This window comes from Triticum urartu, chromosome 2 (assembly GCF_003073215.2).
Source record: "Triticum urartu cultivar G1812 chromosome 2, Tu2.1, whole genome shotgun sequence".
NCBI lineage: Eukaryota > Viridiplantae > Streptophyta > Magnoliopsida > Poales > Poaceae > Triticum > Triticum urartu.
The window spans coordinates 440905027-440922940 of NC_053023.1; the positions used below are offsets into that span (position 1 = coordinate 440905027).

Below are 17914 nucleotides of genomic sequence, written 5' to 3' on the forward strand. Positions count from 1 at the left end.
TCAAGGGACCTATGTCCGACCACCGGATGCAGACGATTTAAGTCATATAACTCAACAGCCCGGAGAGTCAGCCCGAAAGCTTTGGAACAGGTTCCTCACTAAGAAGAACCAAATAGTAGACTGTCCGGACGCCGAAGCCTTAGCAGCTTTCAAGCACAGCGTTCGAGACGAATGGCTCGCCAGACACCTCGGCCAAGAAAAGCCGAGAACAATGGCAACATTAACAAGCCTCATGACCCGCTCTTGCGCGGGCGAGGACAGCTGGTTAGCCCGATGCAGCACCAGCGACCCAAGTACATCCGAAGTCGGGGACGGAAATGGGAAATCATGATGTAGTAAAAACAAGTGCCGGAATAAAGAAGACAGCCTGAAGAGCACAGCGGTAAACGCCGGATTCAAAAGCTCTCGTCCAGGTCAGCAAAAGCCGCCCTCCAAAGGCAACAGAGACGAACTGTCCAGCCTAAACAAGATTCTAGACCAAATATGTCAGATCCATAGTACCCCCGACAAACTTGCAAATCATACCCATAGATAATGTTGGGTCTTCAAGCAGTCCGGCAAGCTCAACGCCGAACATAAGGGGCAGGATACACCAAGCGAAGACGAGGACGAGCCTCGCAAGCAAAGCACTGGGGAACAGAAGAAATTCCCACATGAAGTTAAAACAGTCAACGTGTTACACATAATAAAGGGGAGAAACAAAGCGGCACTCCCAGAGACACATGCCCCAGGGCCTATCACCGCGGAATTCTGCCACTGGTCGTCCCATCCGATCACTTTTGACCATCGGGATTACTCAGCAAGTGTTCGGCGTGCAGGATGGGCTGCCTTGGTGTTAGACCCAATAATTAACGGATACCACTTCACACGAGTTTTGATGGACGGCGTCAGCAGTTTAAATCTAATATATCAGGACACAGTACACAACATGGGGATAGACCCAGCAAAAATTAGCCATAGCAATACTACCTTTAAAGGAGTAACGCCAGGCCCAGAAGCCCATTGCATGGGCTCCCTGCTACTAGAGGTTATATTCGGCTTCTCCGTTAACTTCCGCAGCGAAAAATTAACCTTCCACATCGCTCCGTTCCAAAGCGGCTATCAAGCACTACTCGGACGCGAAGCTTTCGCTCGCTTTAACGCAATACTGCATTACGCATCCCTCATGCTTAAGATGCTCGGTCCACGCGGCATCATTACAGTAAATGGTTTGAGCGCTCCTTGCGCGCAGAAGACCGTGCGGCTGCCTCGGCAGCCCACACTAAACGGCCTCACTAACTAAAGCATCTGACAGGTCATTAAGACCACGGACACGGTTGGACGAGTCCGACGCAGTTATATGTAATTGATACAGGTTTGATGGCTATACCCCTATTACAGTACAAGGGGCTCAACGCGCGCAAACAAGTGCCAATTAGGCTCAACTTTACTCATCTTGAACTGTACATATTTTCTTTAGTACAACCTACCTTTTTGCACAGCAACTTTTCAACTAAGTTCCTCTCTTTTACAAATGACCATCGTGCTACACCCATCCAAGATACGGCACAACAGAGACATAGGCGCAGACGTGCAGCAGGGACCCGTTCCAAGGGTTCTTTTTAGATTAAGACCCTGCGTAAACCTTCTTTACTGTCTCTTGTTGATACACATCCCCCGGATTCTCAGTACAATTGAGAAGGATGCTGACGTGTTAGCATGTGGCCACGCTAGAATATTGCGCGTACCTGGACACCAGGGGCATATTACAAAGGGCACTGTCTAGGCCCGGTTCACACCATAAAGACCGAATACCTTAGGGAGTGTTCGGCTTCGCGAGTTTGGCCTTATATGCATCAGCTCCGAATCATGTCTTTGGTCAAATGTTGGGTTTTCCCGGCTCCTGTGTTTTGCGGCCTTACGTTCCGCTCTATCGGCTAAGGCGGCACCAGGAGAACTACTGCGATGGTGCCCTGGTTCATCCGGACGAGCACCTCAGTAGAGAAAGCCGAAAACTGACTGTCATGATATAGCGTGAGACTGGTCAACCACTCGATGACCTACCGGAATCTTTGGGATTCCTCCGCCTTAACGAAGGGCCGTTTCCCGGCCAGGCATGTACGCACCCCGAATTCGGATGAGTGCGGAGCCACTAGGGGCTATATAGTAGCCCCACTGTCAAACTCCTCTGGCTAAGTGAAAGTGTTAAAGCATTATAGTCCGGTTGCCTAGTTCGCTGCGCTATCACCTCCTTAATGGACCAAGACGTTGGATCAAGTGTGAACATGTGTCTTCTGCGAACACCCCCGCATTATATGCGTGGGGGCTGAAGCCGACGACTGCAATCTTTCAGGTTATATACATATATACATAAACGGCCGCACAGGAGGCATCATAATACTTTCGGGCAACAGTATAAATACAGCTTTGATAAACTTAATAAAACATTGTTTTTACAATGGGAATACATGTCATTCAAACATAATATTCTTCGAGCACTGGGCCTCTATCGAACGAGCGCCTTCAAGAACTTCTTCAAAATAGTGCTCGGCAGCCACTCGGCCTATCGCCGAGCCCTGCGCCGTGACAGTGGTGGCATCCATCTCCGCCCAGTATGTTTTGACATGGGAAAGGGCCATCCGCGAGCCTTCTATGCACGCCGACCTCTTCATCGCATTAATACGCGGCACCACACCAAGGAACTGCTGCACCAAACTAAAATAGTTGTTCGGCTTTGGTCTTTCCGGCCACAGATGATCCACAACACACCTCATGGCGAGTCCGGACAATCTATTCAGCTCGGCCCATTCAGCAAGCCGATCAGTCAATGGAAGCGGACGCTCTGGAACATTAAACTGTGACCAGAATAGCTTGTCCACTTCATGATCTGTTTGATCTTGGAAGTATTCGGCTGCATCGACAGCACTCGCCGCCAAGTCCAGATATGCGTCCGCCGAACTCCACAGCCGGTCCAGAGGGGCATACTGAGGATCTCCAAACTTCCTCCGCAGCATGAAGGGTTTCCCAGCCGCGATATCCCCGGCTTGACGCAGCTCCTCCTTCTTCGCTCTCATCGCAGAGCGGGTGTCTTTGGTCACCATCGTGGCCTTCTCCAGGTCCGTCGCCTTCGCCCGATTTTCTTCTTCAAGAAGCTGGCGACGGTCGACAGTGTCTTTTAACTTTACAGCCATCTTGGCCATTTTCTCTTTGCTCTCGCAACGCGCGGCCTTTTCGGCTCTTAACTCTTCGGCCGCCTTTAAAGCGGCCGCATTACTACTCCTTGCTTGCTCCTTGGCTCAGGCAAGCTCCGCCCGAAGGGCCTCCATGATGGCAGCTCCATCTGTAGTGACAACATATTAAAGATACTGGCATCATGCTGCTCTTATTATGTGACGATCACCAGAAAAATCACTCACCCTGTGCCTCGTCAAGCCGCTTGTTGACAAGCACAATGTCGGCATCTGCCGCATCCAGTTGCCGCTTTAGTCCGGCAAACCCATCAGTCCGGCTAGCCACCGGAGCTTCAACCACCTGCACATAAAGGCGGTCTGGTCATTAGCTAGGACTACGATCCTCTGTTTGTCGACGTTCTCGACGACAACTAGAGTCTCAGGGGCTACTATCTACACAGGGCACACCTTAAAATGTGTGGTACTGTCAAAAGTGTACATCATTTCACGTACCTCAAAACCCGTCAGTAGACTCATAAAGGCTTCATGCAACCCGCTTTGGGCGGACGAAATCCTTTCAATCACCGTACCCATCAACGTACGGTGCCCTTCTGAGATAGTCGCTCGCTCTAGCAGATCCCTTAGTACGTCCAACCGCATACCAGACGGTGTCGGACTCTTTCGGTGGCTCTCTTCAAGAGCCGGATACTGGGGACTTCGGGTGGCCATAGGATTGTCTTCTAGCCTCACCGGATCCAGAGAGACCCTTTGCGACGACACTTCAAGGTCGCCCGCTTCTTGAGCTGGGGAGTCCGGGGGAGGCGTTTCGCTCTGCATCATCTCCGGAAGAAGATCCCCCGAAGACAAGCTCTGCTGGGAAGGGCTAATATCCGAACTGCAAGATAAATGCTTCGGTTATTTCCCTCAGAAGTAAGGTAGGATATCTTCACTAGTAAGTACTTTTTGATTACTTACAGCTCGTTAGAGGGCTGATCCCCGCCCGGACATTGTGCGGCAAGAGCATCCTCCGAGGCAGGACCCTTCGGTGGAGATTTCTTCTCCCGTTTGGAAGCCTTGGTTTTCGGATCTTTAGAGGTAGTCCTCTTCCTTCCCTGAGGCAAGAGAATGTCAGATTCTTCCCCTGGGTTGTCCTCCCTCATGGAGACGCTCATTCCCTCAGTTGGAATGGGTAGCGGTGGAGGCCCGCTTTCGCCCTCTTTATTCCCCCCTTCATCTTTCTTTGAGGGCACCAGGCAAGGTGCTGGCTCGAGCATCTTTTCCAGCACCGGATTGTCCAAGCCTTCAGGAAGGGGGGCCGAACACCGGATCATCTTCGCCTTTGTTATCCAGTCCTGGTCAAAGAGCGATTCTTCAGAACAATGTCATGATAAAAAAAGGATAGTGTGTTCGGCCATGGGATTGCTTACTTGGGCCGCGGTGCGGTTGCTACTCAGGCCCACATCCTCGGTAGTGTCCGGACACTCTATTTGGGGTCCGTAGAACGATTTATACATCTCCTCGTGTGTCAGGCCGAGGAAATTCTGAATAGTGCGTAGTCCTTCTGGGTTGAATTCCCACATCCGGAGGGGCCGGCGTTTGCAAGGCTGGACTCGACGAACCAGCATGACTTGCATCACCATAACCGGACTGAAATCTCCCTCGAAGAGATTTCGGATGCGGCTCTGCAGTATGGGCACGTCCTTGGTTGGGCCCCAACTCAGCCCCCTGCTGATCCATGACATCAGTTGTGGTGGAGGGCCCGAGCGGAAGGTGGCGGCGGCTACCCACTTACCACTTCGGGGAGCTGTGACGTAAAACTACTCCCGTTGCCACAATCCGGACACCTCTGGAAAGGAGCCCTTCGTCCATGGAGCGCTAGCAATTTTGCTTATTAGAGCACCTCCGCACGTTGTGTACTGCCCCTCGACCATCTTCGGCTTCACATCAAAGGTCTTGAGCCATAGGCCGAAGTGAGGGGTAATGCGGAGGACGGCCTCACACACAACAATAAATGACGAGATGTGAAGGAGGGAATCCGGGGCTAAGTTGTGAAAATCTTGCCCGTAATAAAATATAAGACCCCTAACAAAAGGATCCAAAGCGAGGCCTAGTCCTCGGAGGAAGTGGGAGACGAACACAACGCTCTCGTTGGGTTCGGGAGTAGGGATGACCTGCCCTCTGGCGGGCAGCCTATGTGAAATTTCGGCGGTCAGGTATCTGGCCTCCCTCAACTTCTTGATATCCTCCTCCGTGACGGAGGAAGGCATCCACTGGCCTTGAAGGCTGGATCCGGACATGATTGAAGGTCCGAAGCACCTGACCTGGGCTTTAGGTGTTAGAACTCGAGGCGGGGGAAGGGTTTGATTGAGCACGGAAGGGAAGAAGTAAAAGCCTTGTCCCTTTATAAAGAGGGTGAATATCAAGCGTCCTCCTCGTGGCCGTTTGGGACTTGCCTAAAATCTAGGAGTCCTGGGCACGGTTGGGTTACCCATGTCCGTATTAATGAGGATCCCGTAATAAGGGGAACACGATCTCTGCTTTGACAAGACGTGTCAAGAAACCGCCTCGCATTATGTACGGGGCTGGTTAAGGAAAAACGGTTCGAATAATTACCGGGCCATGGCATGATGTCATGTTGCCGAAACGTGTCAGCAGATTGGATTCGTAGAAATATTATTCTCTCTACGGTGGTATGTGGAACTTATTTTGCAGGGTTGGACACTATCCTTGTATTCAAACTCTTCTGTGGTGTATTCGGGGGAGGAACCTGCCTTGCAATGCCGAAGACAACACTGCGCGCCGGACTCATCGTCATTGAAGTCTAGTTCAGGGGCTACTGAGGGAGTCCTGGATTAGGGGGGTCTCCGGACAGCCGGACTATATCCTTTGACCGGATTGTTGGACCATGAAGATACAAGATTGAAGACTTCGTCCCGTGTCCGGATGGGACTCTGCTTCGCGTGGAAGGCAAGCTGGGCAATACGGATATGTATATCTCCTCCTTTGTAACCGACCTTGTGTAACCCTAGCCCCCTCTAGTGTCTATATAAACCGGAGGGTTTTTGTCCGTAGGACAACATACAATCATACCATAGGCTAGCTTCTAGGGTTTAGCCTCTCCGGTCTCGTGGTAGATCAACTCTTGTACTACTCATATTATCAAGAATAATCAAGCAGGTCGTAGGGTTTTACCTCCATCAAGAGGGCCCGAACCTGGGTAAAACATCGTGTCCCCTGCCTCCTGTTACCATCTGCCTTAGACGCACAATTCGGGACCCCCTACATGAGATCCGCCGGTTTTGACACCGACAGTCCCCATGAATGACGACCACTCCATCCCCCCCCCCCCGATCATCAGTTGGAACATGCACGGCTTAAACTCTCTGACCAAGAGGGAGGCAGTGCGTGAGCTGGTCGCGGCTCACCGCGCTGCCATCCTCTGCCTCCAAGAGACGAAATTAGATGCTTGGATACCGGATCTCATGTGCGACATCGGCGGTGGCACCTTGCTCGGATGTGCCGTGCTGTCGGCCATCGGCACGCGTCGAGGCGTGACCATTCTTTGGAACAAGGATGTAGTTTCAGTAGACACCCACGCCATAGGTTAGTTCGCGATCACGGTGAGGATTACCCTTGCCTGCAACCTCACGCGCTTCTGGCTCACCATGGTCTATGGACCGGCCGACGACACGAACAAAGACTCCTTCCTCGCCGAGCTAGCCAGGTATGCGCCACCAGCCGCCGAGCCCTGGCTCATCAACAGCGACTTCAACCTAATCTACGAGGCCATAGACAAAAACAACCACAACCTAAATAGAAGGCTCATGGGTCGTTTTAGAGCTGCGATTGATGGAGCAGGGCTATGCCAGATCAAGTGCAACAATCGCAAGTTCACCTGGAGTAGCGAGAGGGAAAATCCAATCCTAGTTAGCATTGATAAGTACTTCTACAACACGCATTGGGAGACCCTATTCCCGCGAGTCTTCCTCATGGCGGCGTCCACCACGTGCTCAGATCACTGCCCGCTCCTGCTTGCGGATGCGACAGGGCCTCGACGGCGGGAAGGGTTCAAATTCGAATCCTTCTGGTCGAGCTTCTTGCGCTTTCTCGAAACGGTTACCGCAGCCTGGTCACGCCCGGTGGCCACGACCTGCGCTTTCTCCCGTCTTCGCATCAAGATGAGTCAAACTACCAAGGATCTTCGCATTTGGAGCAGAAGTTTGATCGGGGACACAAAGCTCCATTTCCACATTGCATGCGAAGTAATCTTGCGCCTCGATGTGGCCCAGGAGCGACGGCGACTCACGACTGCCGAGGCAGAGCTAAGGAAAGGTCGGAAGACCAAGCTTCTGGGCCTAGCAGCGATTGAGCGCTGCAGGAAAAGGCAAGCTTCCGCCTCACCTGGCTGCGCGCGGGTGACGCCCCCACCAAGTTCTTCATGGCCAATATCAGCTCGAGAAGGCGCAAGAACTTCATCCACGCTCTGAAGGTCGGTGAAAAATGTGATGACGGCGCACGCAAAAAAGGAGAAAGCCATCCACGATCACTTCAGCAGCATTTTGGGCACTCCCCAACATCGACACACGTCGATCAACTCGACCCAACTCCAAATGCCATCGGTGCAGGGAAGTGGGCTGGACAACCCATTTACAGAAGAGGAGGTCTGGGCTGCGATTAAGGCCTCGCCAGCTGAGAAATCGCCAGTGTCAGACGACTTCTATGGAGTGTTCTTCAGATCATGTTGGAGCATTATAAAGGAAGATATCATGCAAGCTTTCCATCAATTCTACCACCTGGCCAGCCAGAATTTTGGGGCCCTGAACACCACGATCGTCGCGCTCATCCCCAAGAAAGACGGAGCCGACGGCATTAGTGACTACAGACTGATCAGCCTGATCCACTCAATAGCTAAGCTGATTTCCAAGGTGCTCTCGATCCGCCTCACAGCAGTAGTGCAGTCCATCATCTCGCTAGCCCAGACGGCCTTTCTGAAGACCATATGTTTGCACGACAGTTTCGTGTACGTCCAAAATTGTGTCAAGATTCTGCACCGTAGGAAGACGTTGGCCGTTCTCCTCAAGCTAGATATCTTGAGGGCTTTTGACAATGTATCCTGGGAATACCCCCTCAAGCTGATGACGACTCTAGGTTTTAGTGCTCGCTGGAGGGATTGGATCATGTTGCTACTCGCCACCTCATCCTCGACTTTCCTGCTCAACGGATCGCCCGACGCGTACATTGTTCACTGCCGAGGACTGCGACAGGGCGACCCTTTGTCCCCTCTCCTCTTCATCATAGCGATCGACCCCATCCACCGTCTACTACAAGCCACAGAGGAGGGGCTTGAGATCACGCCGGTGCCAGGTAGAGAGATCAAGCTCAGGGTGAGCCTGTACGCCGATGACGCAATAATCTTCGCAAACCCCGACAAGGAGGAAATCGACCACCTGGTGCGCATCCTCCATAGTTTCGAATACGCCTCGGACCCGTGGATAAACCTCGCAAAGTCCACGGCTACGCCGATCCACTGCAACAACATCGACCTAAGTTTCGTACTTCAATCTTTCCGCGGTCCGATCGCCCAATTCCCGATCAGATACCTAGGGCTACCCCTCACTACGGGTCGGTTACGTCTAGTTCACCTGCAATTTATTCTCGACCGCGTCCGCGCCCGGCTCGCGGGGTGGAAGGGATGGATGCTCTCCATTGCGGGCAGGCGTGTTCTTGTCCGATGCGTCCTCACCGCCCTGCGCACCTTCGCTCTCACTGCGCTTCAGGTCCCCAAGAAGTTGCTGAAGGAAATTGACAAGTGCAGACGATGCTTCCTATGGGGGGAGGACCAAGAGCTCTCTGGCGGCAGCTGCAAGGGTAACTGGGAACGGGTCTGCTCCCCGATCGAGCATGGCGGACTCGGCGGGCTGAACTTGTCAAAGTTCAGTCGCACACTCCAGCTGCGATGGCTCTGGCATAGCTGGAAGAACCCCTCTCGACCTTGGGTGGGAACGGAGCCCCCGTGTGATGCCTCAGACCAAGCCCTTTTCAATGTTGCGACAGCGGTATCATTGGCAATGGCAAGACGGTGAGCTTCTGGCATAGCTCATGGCTGGGAGTGGTGCCCTTGAAGTTCTGCTTCCCAACCCTTTTCAAGCATTCAAGACGCAAGGGCAGAACGGTGGCTCAAGCCATCGCCGGTGATCGTTGGATCTCGGACCTGGCACATGGCAACACCAGCGACCTGGTCAGCGAGGTTCTAAACCTGCATCGACTAATACAACATCAGCAGCTCACCCTCCAGGAAGAAGACCAGGATCAGATTCATTGGAACTTTGAAGGATCATGCCAGTACAGTTCTCGCTCAGCTTACACCATGCAGTTCCTGGGATCGACAACCGGCATGTTCCATGACCTGATCTTGGGTACTTGGGCTCCAGCGAAGCTCAAACTGTTTGCATGGCTCCTCCATCCGAACAGGCTGTGGTGCAACGACCGTCTCGAGCGTAGAGGCTGGACCAATGACTACTTCTGCCAGCTCTGTCTCAGAAACCTCGAGAGCTCTGCACACTTATTCTGGGAATGCACTTTCATGAAGAGTATCTGGGCTGAACTGTCTTCATGGCAGCACTGTCAGGGTTTGATTCATGCATGTGAAAACAACGATAACAACTCTCTGGAGAGGGTGGCAGCCATGGTCTCGACGGCACAGCCAGCGTTCACGAAAGGAATAAAATCCTTGGTGATGCTTGCGCTGTGGAAAATCTGGCAAGAGCGCTACCACTGCATTTTTAGGAGGAAGGAGGCAAGGGTGCGGGACATGCTCGACGAAATCAAAAGAGACCTTAGCCTGTGGCAATAGAGTGGAGTTAGATTTCTTCAGAGCCCCTTTGGGGACCCGCCGTGAGATAGTAGCCTCTGCTATGGTGTAGTCGGTACCTTTTCTTCTTTCTTTTCTTATCTCCTTGATTCCAGGATCACCGCATTTGTCACTTTTATCATTGCTCCCTGCTTAAATGAATGAAACACCAGCCAAGGCTGGCACTTTCAAAAAAAAACAGTAGAACACGAGGATATATACAAGCCAATCTAGGCCAAAGAAGCTATAGGCCTCTAAAATCGAAAAAAAACTATAGGCCTCGCCGAATCATCAAACCTGAATGGTCAGACTGCATAGGCACAACCCCGACGGCTTCAGCTCCGACGTCCCCCACTCCGAGCCCGGCGCCGCAGCCGGATCGTACGTCATCGTCTGATACCCGCCCTCTTCCTCCTGCAAGAGCAGCAGCAGCTTCCCGCCACGCGCCCCAAGGCAGAATCTGGTGCTCGAACTGCCAGTGAGCGGCACCGGAATCTTCTTCCAAGAACCGTCCGAAGGGTCGAACGCCGAGAGGCAGCGCTGGTTCTTCCACTCGACGCAGAACAAGGTCTCGCCGACAACCGCGTGCGAGGTGACCATGACGCAGCCTCTCTTGATCTCCTCCCAGCGGCTGCGGCCGGGATCGTAGACGTCGACGAAGCGGGAGTTGCCGATCGTGAAGCTCGATCGGCCGCCCATTATGTAGAGCTTGCTGTGTAACCCGCTGGCGAAGCAGCCCCACCTTGGCCTGCGAAGGCCGTCGATCTGCCTCCATCTGTTTTGCCGGGGATCGTATGCTTCCACGCTGGACAAACTGTTGCCGCTGGAGCCGAATCCACCGGCAGCGTATATCGTGCCGTCGACCTCGGCGCAGGCGAAGTCGCGACGCGCAACATTCATCTTGGCAAGTGCACCCCACCTATGCATATGAGCAGGATGGATTAGTTTCAGATTTCAAATGACTTCTTGCTTATTACTACTAGGAGCATTTGAATTATTATGGAAGATCCAAAATATACCTGTTGAGCCGAGCATGGTACTGGTAAACCTCGTCAGAAACAGAGTCATTCCCATGGACAGCAGCATAGCCAGCAATGACATACAACTTCCCATAAAGAACCACCACACCGAACCCAACTTTGGCCAGCCCAGGCATAGGGGGAATTGCACTGTTTTTGCGCTCCCCCAAGACCTCCCAGTGACACCCATTTTCTCCAGCTTCAGCAGCAAGGACATAGACCAACTCTTCAATCTTCCCAACCTCCTTCCTGACAGCATTGAACTCTCTGCTGCCGATGAACGACATCCACCTCCTGGACACTGCACCCATGGCAGGGAAGTGTCTCCGAGGGACGAGAGCGAGGCATATCTTCGCCATGTCTTCCGGCAAACTGGGAATTAGACCGTCGTGTGTATTGTTGTCTTTTTCGGTCATGGTAACCGGAGAAAGCCTTGGCCTGGCCAGAGACTTGAGCGGCATTGTACCACGGTGGCACGTCTGTGCTTGAACAAGCGGTTCCCTTGCTCCAACAAGTGCAAGCATTGAAATCACCTGTGGAACGCTTGATTATTTTTAATGTGTGATGGTGCTTGATGGTTTCATGGTGATGGATACCAATGGTGAATGAGGCTCGTCAACTTATATTGATCTGTCTTTGCTATCTTTCCTGCATCCCATCAGATAGTGGAAGTCCTTGGAATGGTTTTTCCTACAAGAACAGACAGCCTTGGTCTTGTTACTGATGAAGTATAAGCAGCTTCTTCCTTTGCGCATTGCCTTATAATCTACAAAACATATCAAACTATATTAATGTCACCCAGGTCCATAATAAAATGTTTTAGTTGGCAGGAAAAATTATAGTACATGTACATCACAACAATAACCAAATGATCTTGATGACAATTAATCCAGTGGCTTCCACATGTAACTATCTACACTAGAATGAGTTCGAGTACAAAGTTAACTTTATCCCTGTTTATCGAATGGATCAAGGGAAAACCGCAATTAACTCATCCCTATCATTGAAGAATTAAGAAAATAGGAGTGCCATGATACGCTAGCCCTGTGGAAATAGGCAGCGGAAAAGGATGCAATTTGGTGTCATCCATCATGATCAGGAAAGTTGGCAGAGAAAATGAGTTCTAAGTTTCCAACAACCAACAGAACAAACTACTTGTTCAATTTCATTGGGAATGACAAGTTCATATACAAACCCCACATCCACAAATAGGATAATACAAAAGGAAACTGATTGTGTATACCACCTCATGTCATATAAAGTATCAACTAAAATTAAATGTTTAAAGATACAAAAATAAGATAAACGATAAATCAAAAACAAACAGAAACAGATGATTCTATATACACAGAAAGTTTGTCTTTTCAATAAATTTAGAATTGAAAGTTGAATATCACTGGGTAACAAAACATATCACATATTACCTCCGTCCCAAATTACTTGTCTTCGAATGTATCTAATGAATGCAGCGTTTTGGTGCTCGGCCTACATAGAGCCCTTTATTTGAAACATTCCGAAAATGTGTACTACACCTTCTGTAACATTTCATGAGAAAATACATTGATCCATGAGCTACACAAAAAAGTGAAAATTGTGGATCTTACACGGTGAACAGCATACACACTGTTCACTGTTTTCAATGTCAGAGATTTGTCTTTTTTGTGTAGCTCACCAACAACTGCACCAACTACATGTTCGTCCACATATATAGATACAGTTGATTTTATATTGGTCCTTTGTTTTTTTAGATTCCTCTTTTCCAGGTTCCCAAAAAATCTTACTCCCTTCATTTCATAATATAGTACGCCCGCGCTTTTCGAGATTTAAGTTTGACCATCAATTTAACCAACATGGGCAACTGCGGCGGGAGCAAAAAATATATCATTGAAAGTCGCCCCACGTTGGTTAAACTTATGGTCAAAATTAAATCTCGAAAAATGTGGACGCACTACATTATGGAATGGAGGGAGTAGCTTTTTTCGCCAAAAAAATCAAATGAAAAAACCGCGTTGAAATATATAAGCCTAACCCACAACATACAAATCTTTTCCACGAGTGAGATTTTTTTATCCCCCCTTTTCCCAGAAGGGAACGGAAAAATCCGGGTTTCATAATATCTCAGAAATTCCTTTTTTGGCGTTTAAAATTTTGAATAGAATTTTCAAGTCAAATATTTTTAACGTGTAATATAATATAATTAGTTTAACAACAGAATAATTTATAAGAAATTTGGTCTTGGAGAAAAAAAAACATGAATACGAGTATTTGTTGTGGCCAAAATATAAAACTCAGTGTTTGTCTTTATTGACAGTAACAGGTACTTGATGAAGTGGTTAGCTCCTGTGCTTCCACGTTGGATGTCTACAGATCGATTTTGTTACTCCATTTTTTTCTGCAAAATTGTCCATGCGCCTGCCGCCCGGGTTACGAACATCTGGTCTTGACAGGCTGTTTCGTATAATTAAATAAACTTTAGTTGTGCGTGTTCACCATCAACCGACAGCTGGTGCAATGGATATGAGTCTGAGTGTTTTATTAACAACGTCGTGCGTTCGAACTTCATCCGTCCTATCTTTTTTCATTACATTTGAGACCTTTTGCGTGTAATTAAATGAATCGCGAGGGAGTTTTTCTTAAAAAAGCCGGCATGAAAGGGTCACACAACGCCTTGTACACTCCTAGCCATTAACAGGTGAGCCTCCGCCAGGTTGGTGCGACATGCGAGCAGGTCATATGGACGCAAGTTAAAATGATCATAAATTCATATTTAAAAAAAATTGAAAAAACTTTTTAACCTATTCATCTTCAATCATGGCAGTACGACGAATATCAAAAATAAAATTATATTCAGATCATCAAACTAAACATCAAACGCAAGTTATGTGAATCTTGATGATATTACCTCCAAATATTTGCATGATTATTTGGTACAGATTAGGGGTTTATGTCAATTTGGTACTTAAACTTGGAGTCTGTGCACTAGAAAGGTGACCAGATTAGTGTGTTTGCCCCTTGAACCATCGTCTTCCCAGACGAACAAGAATTTGCGTACTGAAAAGAGAACCTGGTATTGTATTCCTTCAAGTATTGAATGAACACCCCCGCAAAAAAAAGTACTGAATGAACACGTTGAAATAATCCTGGAGTGGATTGACGTGGCCAAATACGCTGCAGTGACGTGGAAAATTAAGTGCATATATAAATTTCTTACATCGTGAAAGGTGGGTGTTCTAAATTTGTTTTCTCCTACCGCTATTTCTGGAGCTCGACCTTAGACATGCCCAAACCAAGACCACTCCCAGAGCATCTCCAGCGGCGTCCCCAACATATCCCACGTGATTTTTTTCACGTCGACACTCAAAAATCAGCCCAATCGTGTCTCAGGAGTCTGTTTTTCGTCGGTTTGGGCCGAAATTGACGCCAGCAGACTCAGGTCGAACCCAACGCGCTGGGGCGCCCGAGGACGCCGGGGCAAGCGATTTTGATGCAAACTAACTGCGGGCCCGCCGAGTCAGCGACACGCCTCGTCGTCCTCACAACTCCTCGGTTTTCCGCGGGGAATCAATGCCAAGGCTGCCGCCGATCAACCTTCCATTGATTCCTCACGGGCGGTGCGGCGACGCCCTGCCTCCCGCCACACATACACATGGCGTTCGGTCGCTATAAAAGCAACGCCTCCCCCTCGCCTCTGGCCACACCCTGTCGTGCTCTTCCTCTCTCTCCCCTTGCGCAGCCGCAGCCGCCGCCGCCGTTCCTCCCCAAGCCCAGCCACGACGATGTGCGAGTGATTCCCGGGCAATGGAGCAGCGGCCAACGACTTCGGTCGCCGCTCGCTGCACGAGTGGGAGGCATACTTGCGCTTCGAAGTCAACATCCCGACGCCTCCCGACATGCGCGCAGGGCCGAGCGGGTGGAGGCTCAGCGCCGGGGGTGCCCTATCTCCCCGCTGCCCGACGTTGCTGCACGCGCCGACTACTTCGCCGACGAGGTCGATCGCGTGCGGGCGTCACTGACGCAGGAGCAGCGGGCTCTCCCGCAGCATGCCGCCGGTAACCACGAGGCGTGGACGGCGTACTTCTAGCACCGGCAGGCGCAGCGGCTAGCCTCCACCAACGGGACGCCGGTGGTGTGGGGCACCAAGATAGCGAGGGGCGCCGCATGTGGTGGGGCGCCCCCGGCTGCTCGCTTCACGCCGTTCTCCGGCACCTCGAGGGTGGCAACGCCCCGCCCTTGAGGTACCCTGCCACCCTGGCCGCCCGGAGCGGCGTCCTCTTCTTCCTCTTCCTCCCGCTCCTCCTCCTCCGGGTCGCTGGCGTTGTTCAGCACCAAGGCCGAGCCAGCGAAGACGCCGCTCGGCCGGCGCACCCGCAGCGCCGGCATCGTCATCAACGAGGGCTGGCGCGCCTTCTCCTCGGCTCCTCCCCGCTTCGTCAAGCCGAAGACGGAGTCGGGGCTCGCCGCCATGAAGATGGAGCCCGGGCTCGCCACCGTGAAGAGGGAGCCAGGCCTCGCTGCCGTGAAGACGGAGCCGAGGCTCTCCGTCGAGGCGGCATTGAAATGGACGCGTGAAGACTGAGTGCGGACGGAGCTAGAGCGCCAGTCTCGCGCGCTGGAGCAGTTCGCCGCTCGGCGTCGTGGCCGCGACGAGGGAGGCGTCGTCGTTCTCGACGACGACGCGCCGCCACCGGTCCACCAGGGCGACCCCGAGCAAGGGTCCAGCAGGGGCGGCCGCGCCAAGGAGAAGAAGGACGACGAGGACAACGGCAATGGCGGCGATGTGGCGACTTCGCCGCGCTGAGCACGTTCTTCATGTAGTCTAGGCCTTTGATTTTTTAGTAATTTTAAATTCGCTATGTAAAAACTATTTAAGTCGCCGAAGTTTATGCCCGTTTGCCGAATAATAGCCGAATGTCTTTTTAAAAAATTAAAAAAACCTTCTGAGGCAACCCTGGAGCCGGCGGCTGGGAACCAGTTCGGCCCCAAGTCGATTTTAACGCCGGGTCATTCCTAGGCGGCAATTTTTCAGACCTTCTGAAAGCCAACGGTTGGAGATGCTCTCAGCCTGAAGATGATCCTGCCAGGGAATTTGAGCAGTAGGAGATGGATGACGTTGCTCGGTGGCCCCTGCGAGCGGCCTCGCAAAGAAATTCGTGGGACAGGTCACGCACCAATAATGCTACACTTACGGGCAGACAGCGCACGGAATCAGCTACGCGCAGATGTGGAATCAACTGTTTGGTGCTCAGGTTTTTTACTTTACGTGAATTCCGGCTTGTTAGTTCTCTTGTTTGGCCAACTCAGCTCGTAGGCATCCTTTCCGTAGCAGCAGCCCCTAGGTGTAGTATTATTGGGTCGCGCACAGAGGCAGGCACCCAAAGTATACTTGGCCATACCTTGGGCCGGGCCGGGCTTCGGGCTGGGCCTAGCCAAGCCTGACGCAAAAAACTCAGGCCCGAGCCCAGCCTGCCCATCGGGCCTGTTTTCTGGGCCCAAGCCTAGCCCGAATACGTAAAAGTCCGTCGGGCTTCGGGCCGGCCCGACCTTCAGAAAAACGCAAAAACGATGGGCCCGGGCCCGGCCCGGCCTTCGGGCTCAAAATCTAGGCCCGAGCCCGGTCCGGGAACGGCGTCGGGCCGGGTCGGGTCGGGCTTTTTCGGGCCGGGCTGCCCATGGCCAGGACTAACCCAAAGCAAGAATCGACCATGCGTCTCCACCCTAGTATACGCTCCGCTCCTATCTGCGACTGTGTGCCCAGGCCCAACAGCTGTTTAACCAAGCAGCTCATAGGAAAGTTATCCTTTTTATTTTCTTTTGCAAATTAGGTTGATGAGATGGCATGTGACATTTAGGGCCACCGGTTCGATTCCTCATCGAACAGCGTTGAATGAAGCAATGGGGTGGTAGCTCAACTACGCAACAGGCTGACAAGTTTGCATACATTCGCCGAAAGAGCGGGCGAGAAATGGTGGTTTCCGATCATAATGGGTCACAGAGTTGGCATTTCTAGTTCTACGGCGAAGGTAAACCCAAGAACAAGGCACCATCTCTCTCTCTCTCCCCCAAAAAATAACAAGGCACGAGTAAAAACAGTTGAGTAAAGAGATGATTTATTACCCGGGCTGCTGGGAAGTTTTGCCGCGGCGTCGGAGGGAGATAAAAATGGCACAAGTGTCCACATGGAACGGGAGGAGCTAGAAGAAGCGATCCGTGAGAGAAGTGCTAGCGTTCAACATATTCCTGCGGGTCTTTGCTCCTATATATGCCCAGCTGCTTAGCCGTTCGAAATGTTAGTAGTATATCTTTCTATTAAACAATCTTATATTTTTTTACGGAGAGGGAGTACTTCTATCGCTGCTACAGAGATCCTTATTTAACACTGCTTATCACGTATGTGTGTTGAGATCTAAGATAAGTTTGAGCCGAGATAAGTCTAAAAGATAATGGTAATGGATCAGTTGTCCCTTGGTATGTGGACCAACAAACGTACCTAATGACTTATGGAGGAAGTAGTATTCTTCCTGAAAGGAAAAACACTGCACGGAGGCTAAGGAAACGGCAAAATTTCACAAGTCAACTTCTTTTGGTTGATGTAGGTGTTATCCATAGACAAAGAAGAAAATGATGAACCTCCCGGGGAGCGAAAAGGCGAAATGCGCAGAGTCAGCCATGTGCTGATCACCGTGATCTGCGCACTTATATTCTCAGAAATTGGAGGTCGGCCGGTCAAATTAAAGCTCTGGCCTCTCCCTCTGGGTAAGATGATCGCCACGGCAGCGCAGCGTAATGGCCTTATCTTTTTTCTTTTCTTTTTTGAGGGACGCGTAATGGCCTTATCTGGATGGAGGAGCTGCAGTACGGCGCCGTACCTGTACAGCTGTACATGTACACGTCCAACG

At 51.1% G+C, this 17914-nt stretch overlaps 1 protein-coding gene across 3 annotated transcripts; it reads right to left on the minus strand.

Moving 5' to 3' along the window:
* Positions 1–10134: 10134 nt before the first annotated feature.
* Positions 10135–17672, minus strand: LOC125537753 (F-box/kelch-repeat protein At1g67480-like). Of its 3 annotated transcripts, XM_048701072.1 has the most exons (4): positions 17133–17672; positions 12443–12553; positions 11019–11784; positions 10135–10918 (listed from the first exon to the last, which is right to left on the minus strand). In XM_048701072.1, the coding sequence occupies exons 3-4, from the start codon at positions 11540–11542 to the stop codon at positions 10291–10293; spliced, it is 1152 nt and encodes a 383-aa protein (XP_048557029.1). In that variant the 5' UTR covers positions 11543–11784; positions 12443–12553; positions 17133–17672; the 3' UTR covers positions 10135–10290. The 3 variants fall into 3 exon arrangements, with proteins under 3 accessions (XP_048557029.1, XP_048557030.1, XP_048557028.1); XM_048701073.1 differs by lacking the exon at positions 12443–12553 and having other exon boundaries at positions 11019–11708; XM_048701071.1 differs by lacking the exon at positions 12443–12553.
* Positions 17673–17914: the final 242 nt, after the last annotated feature.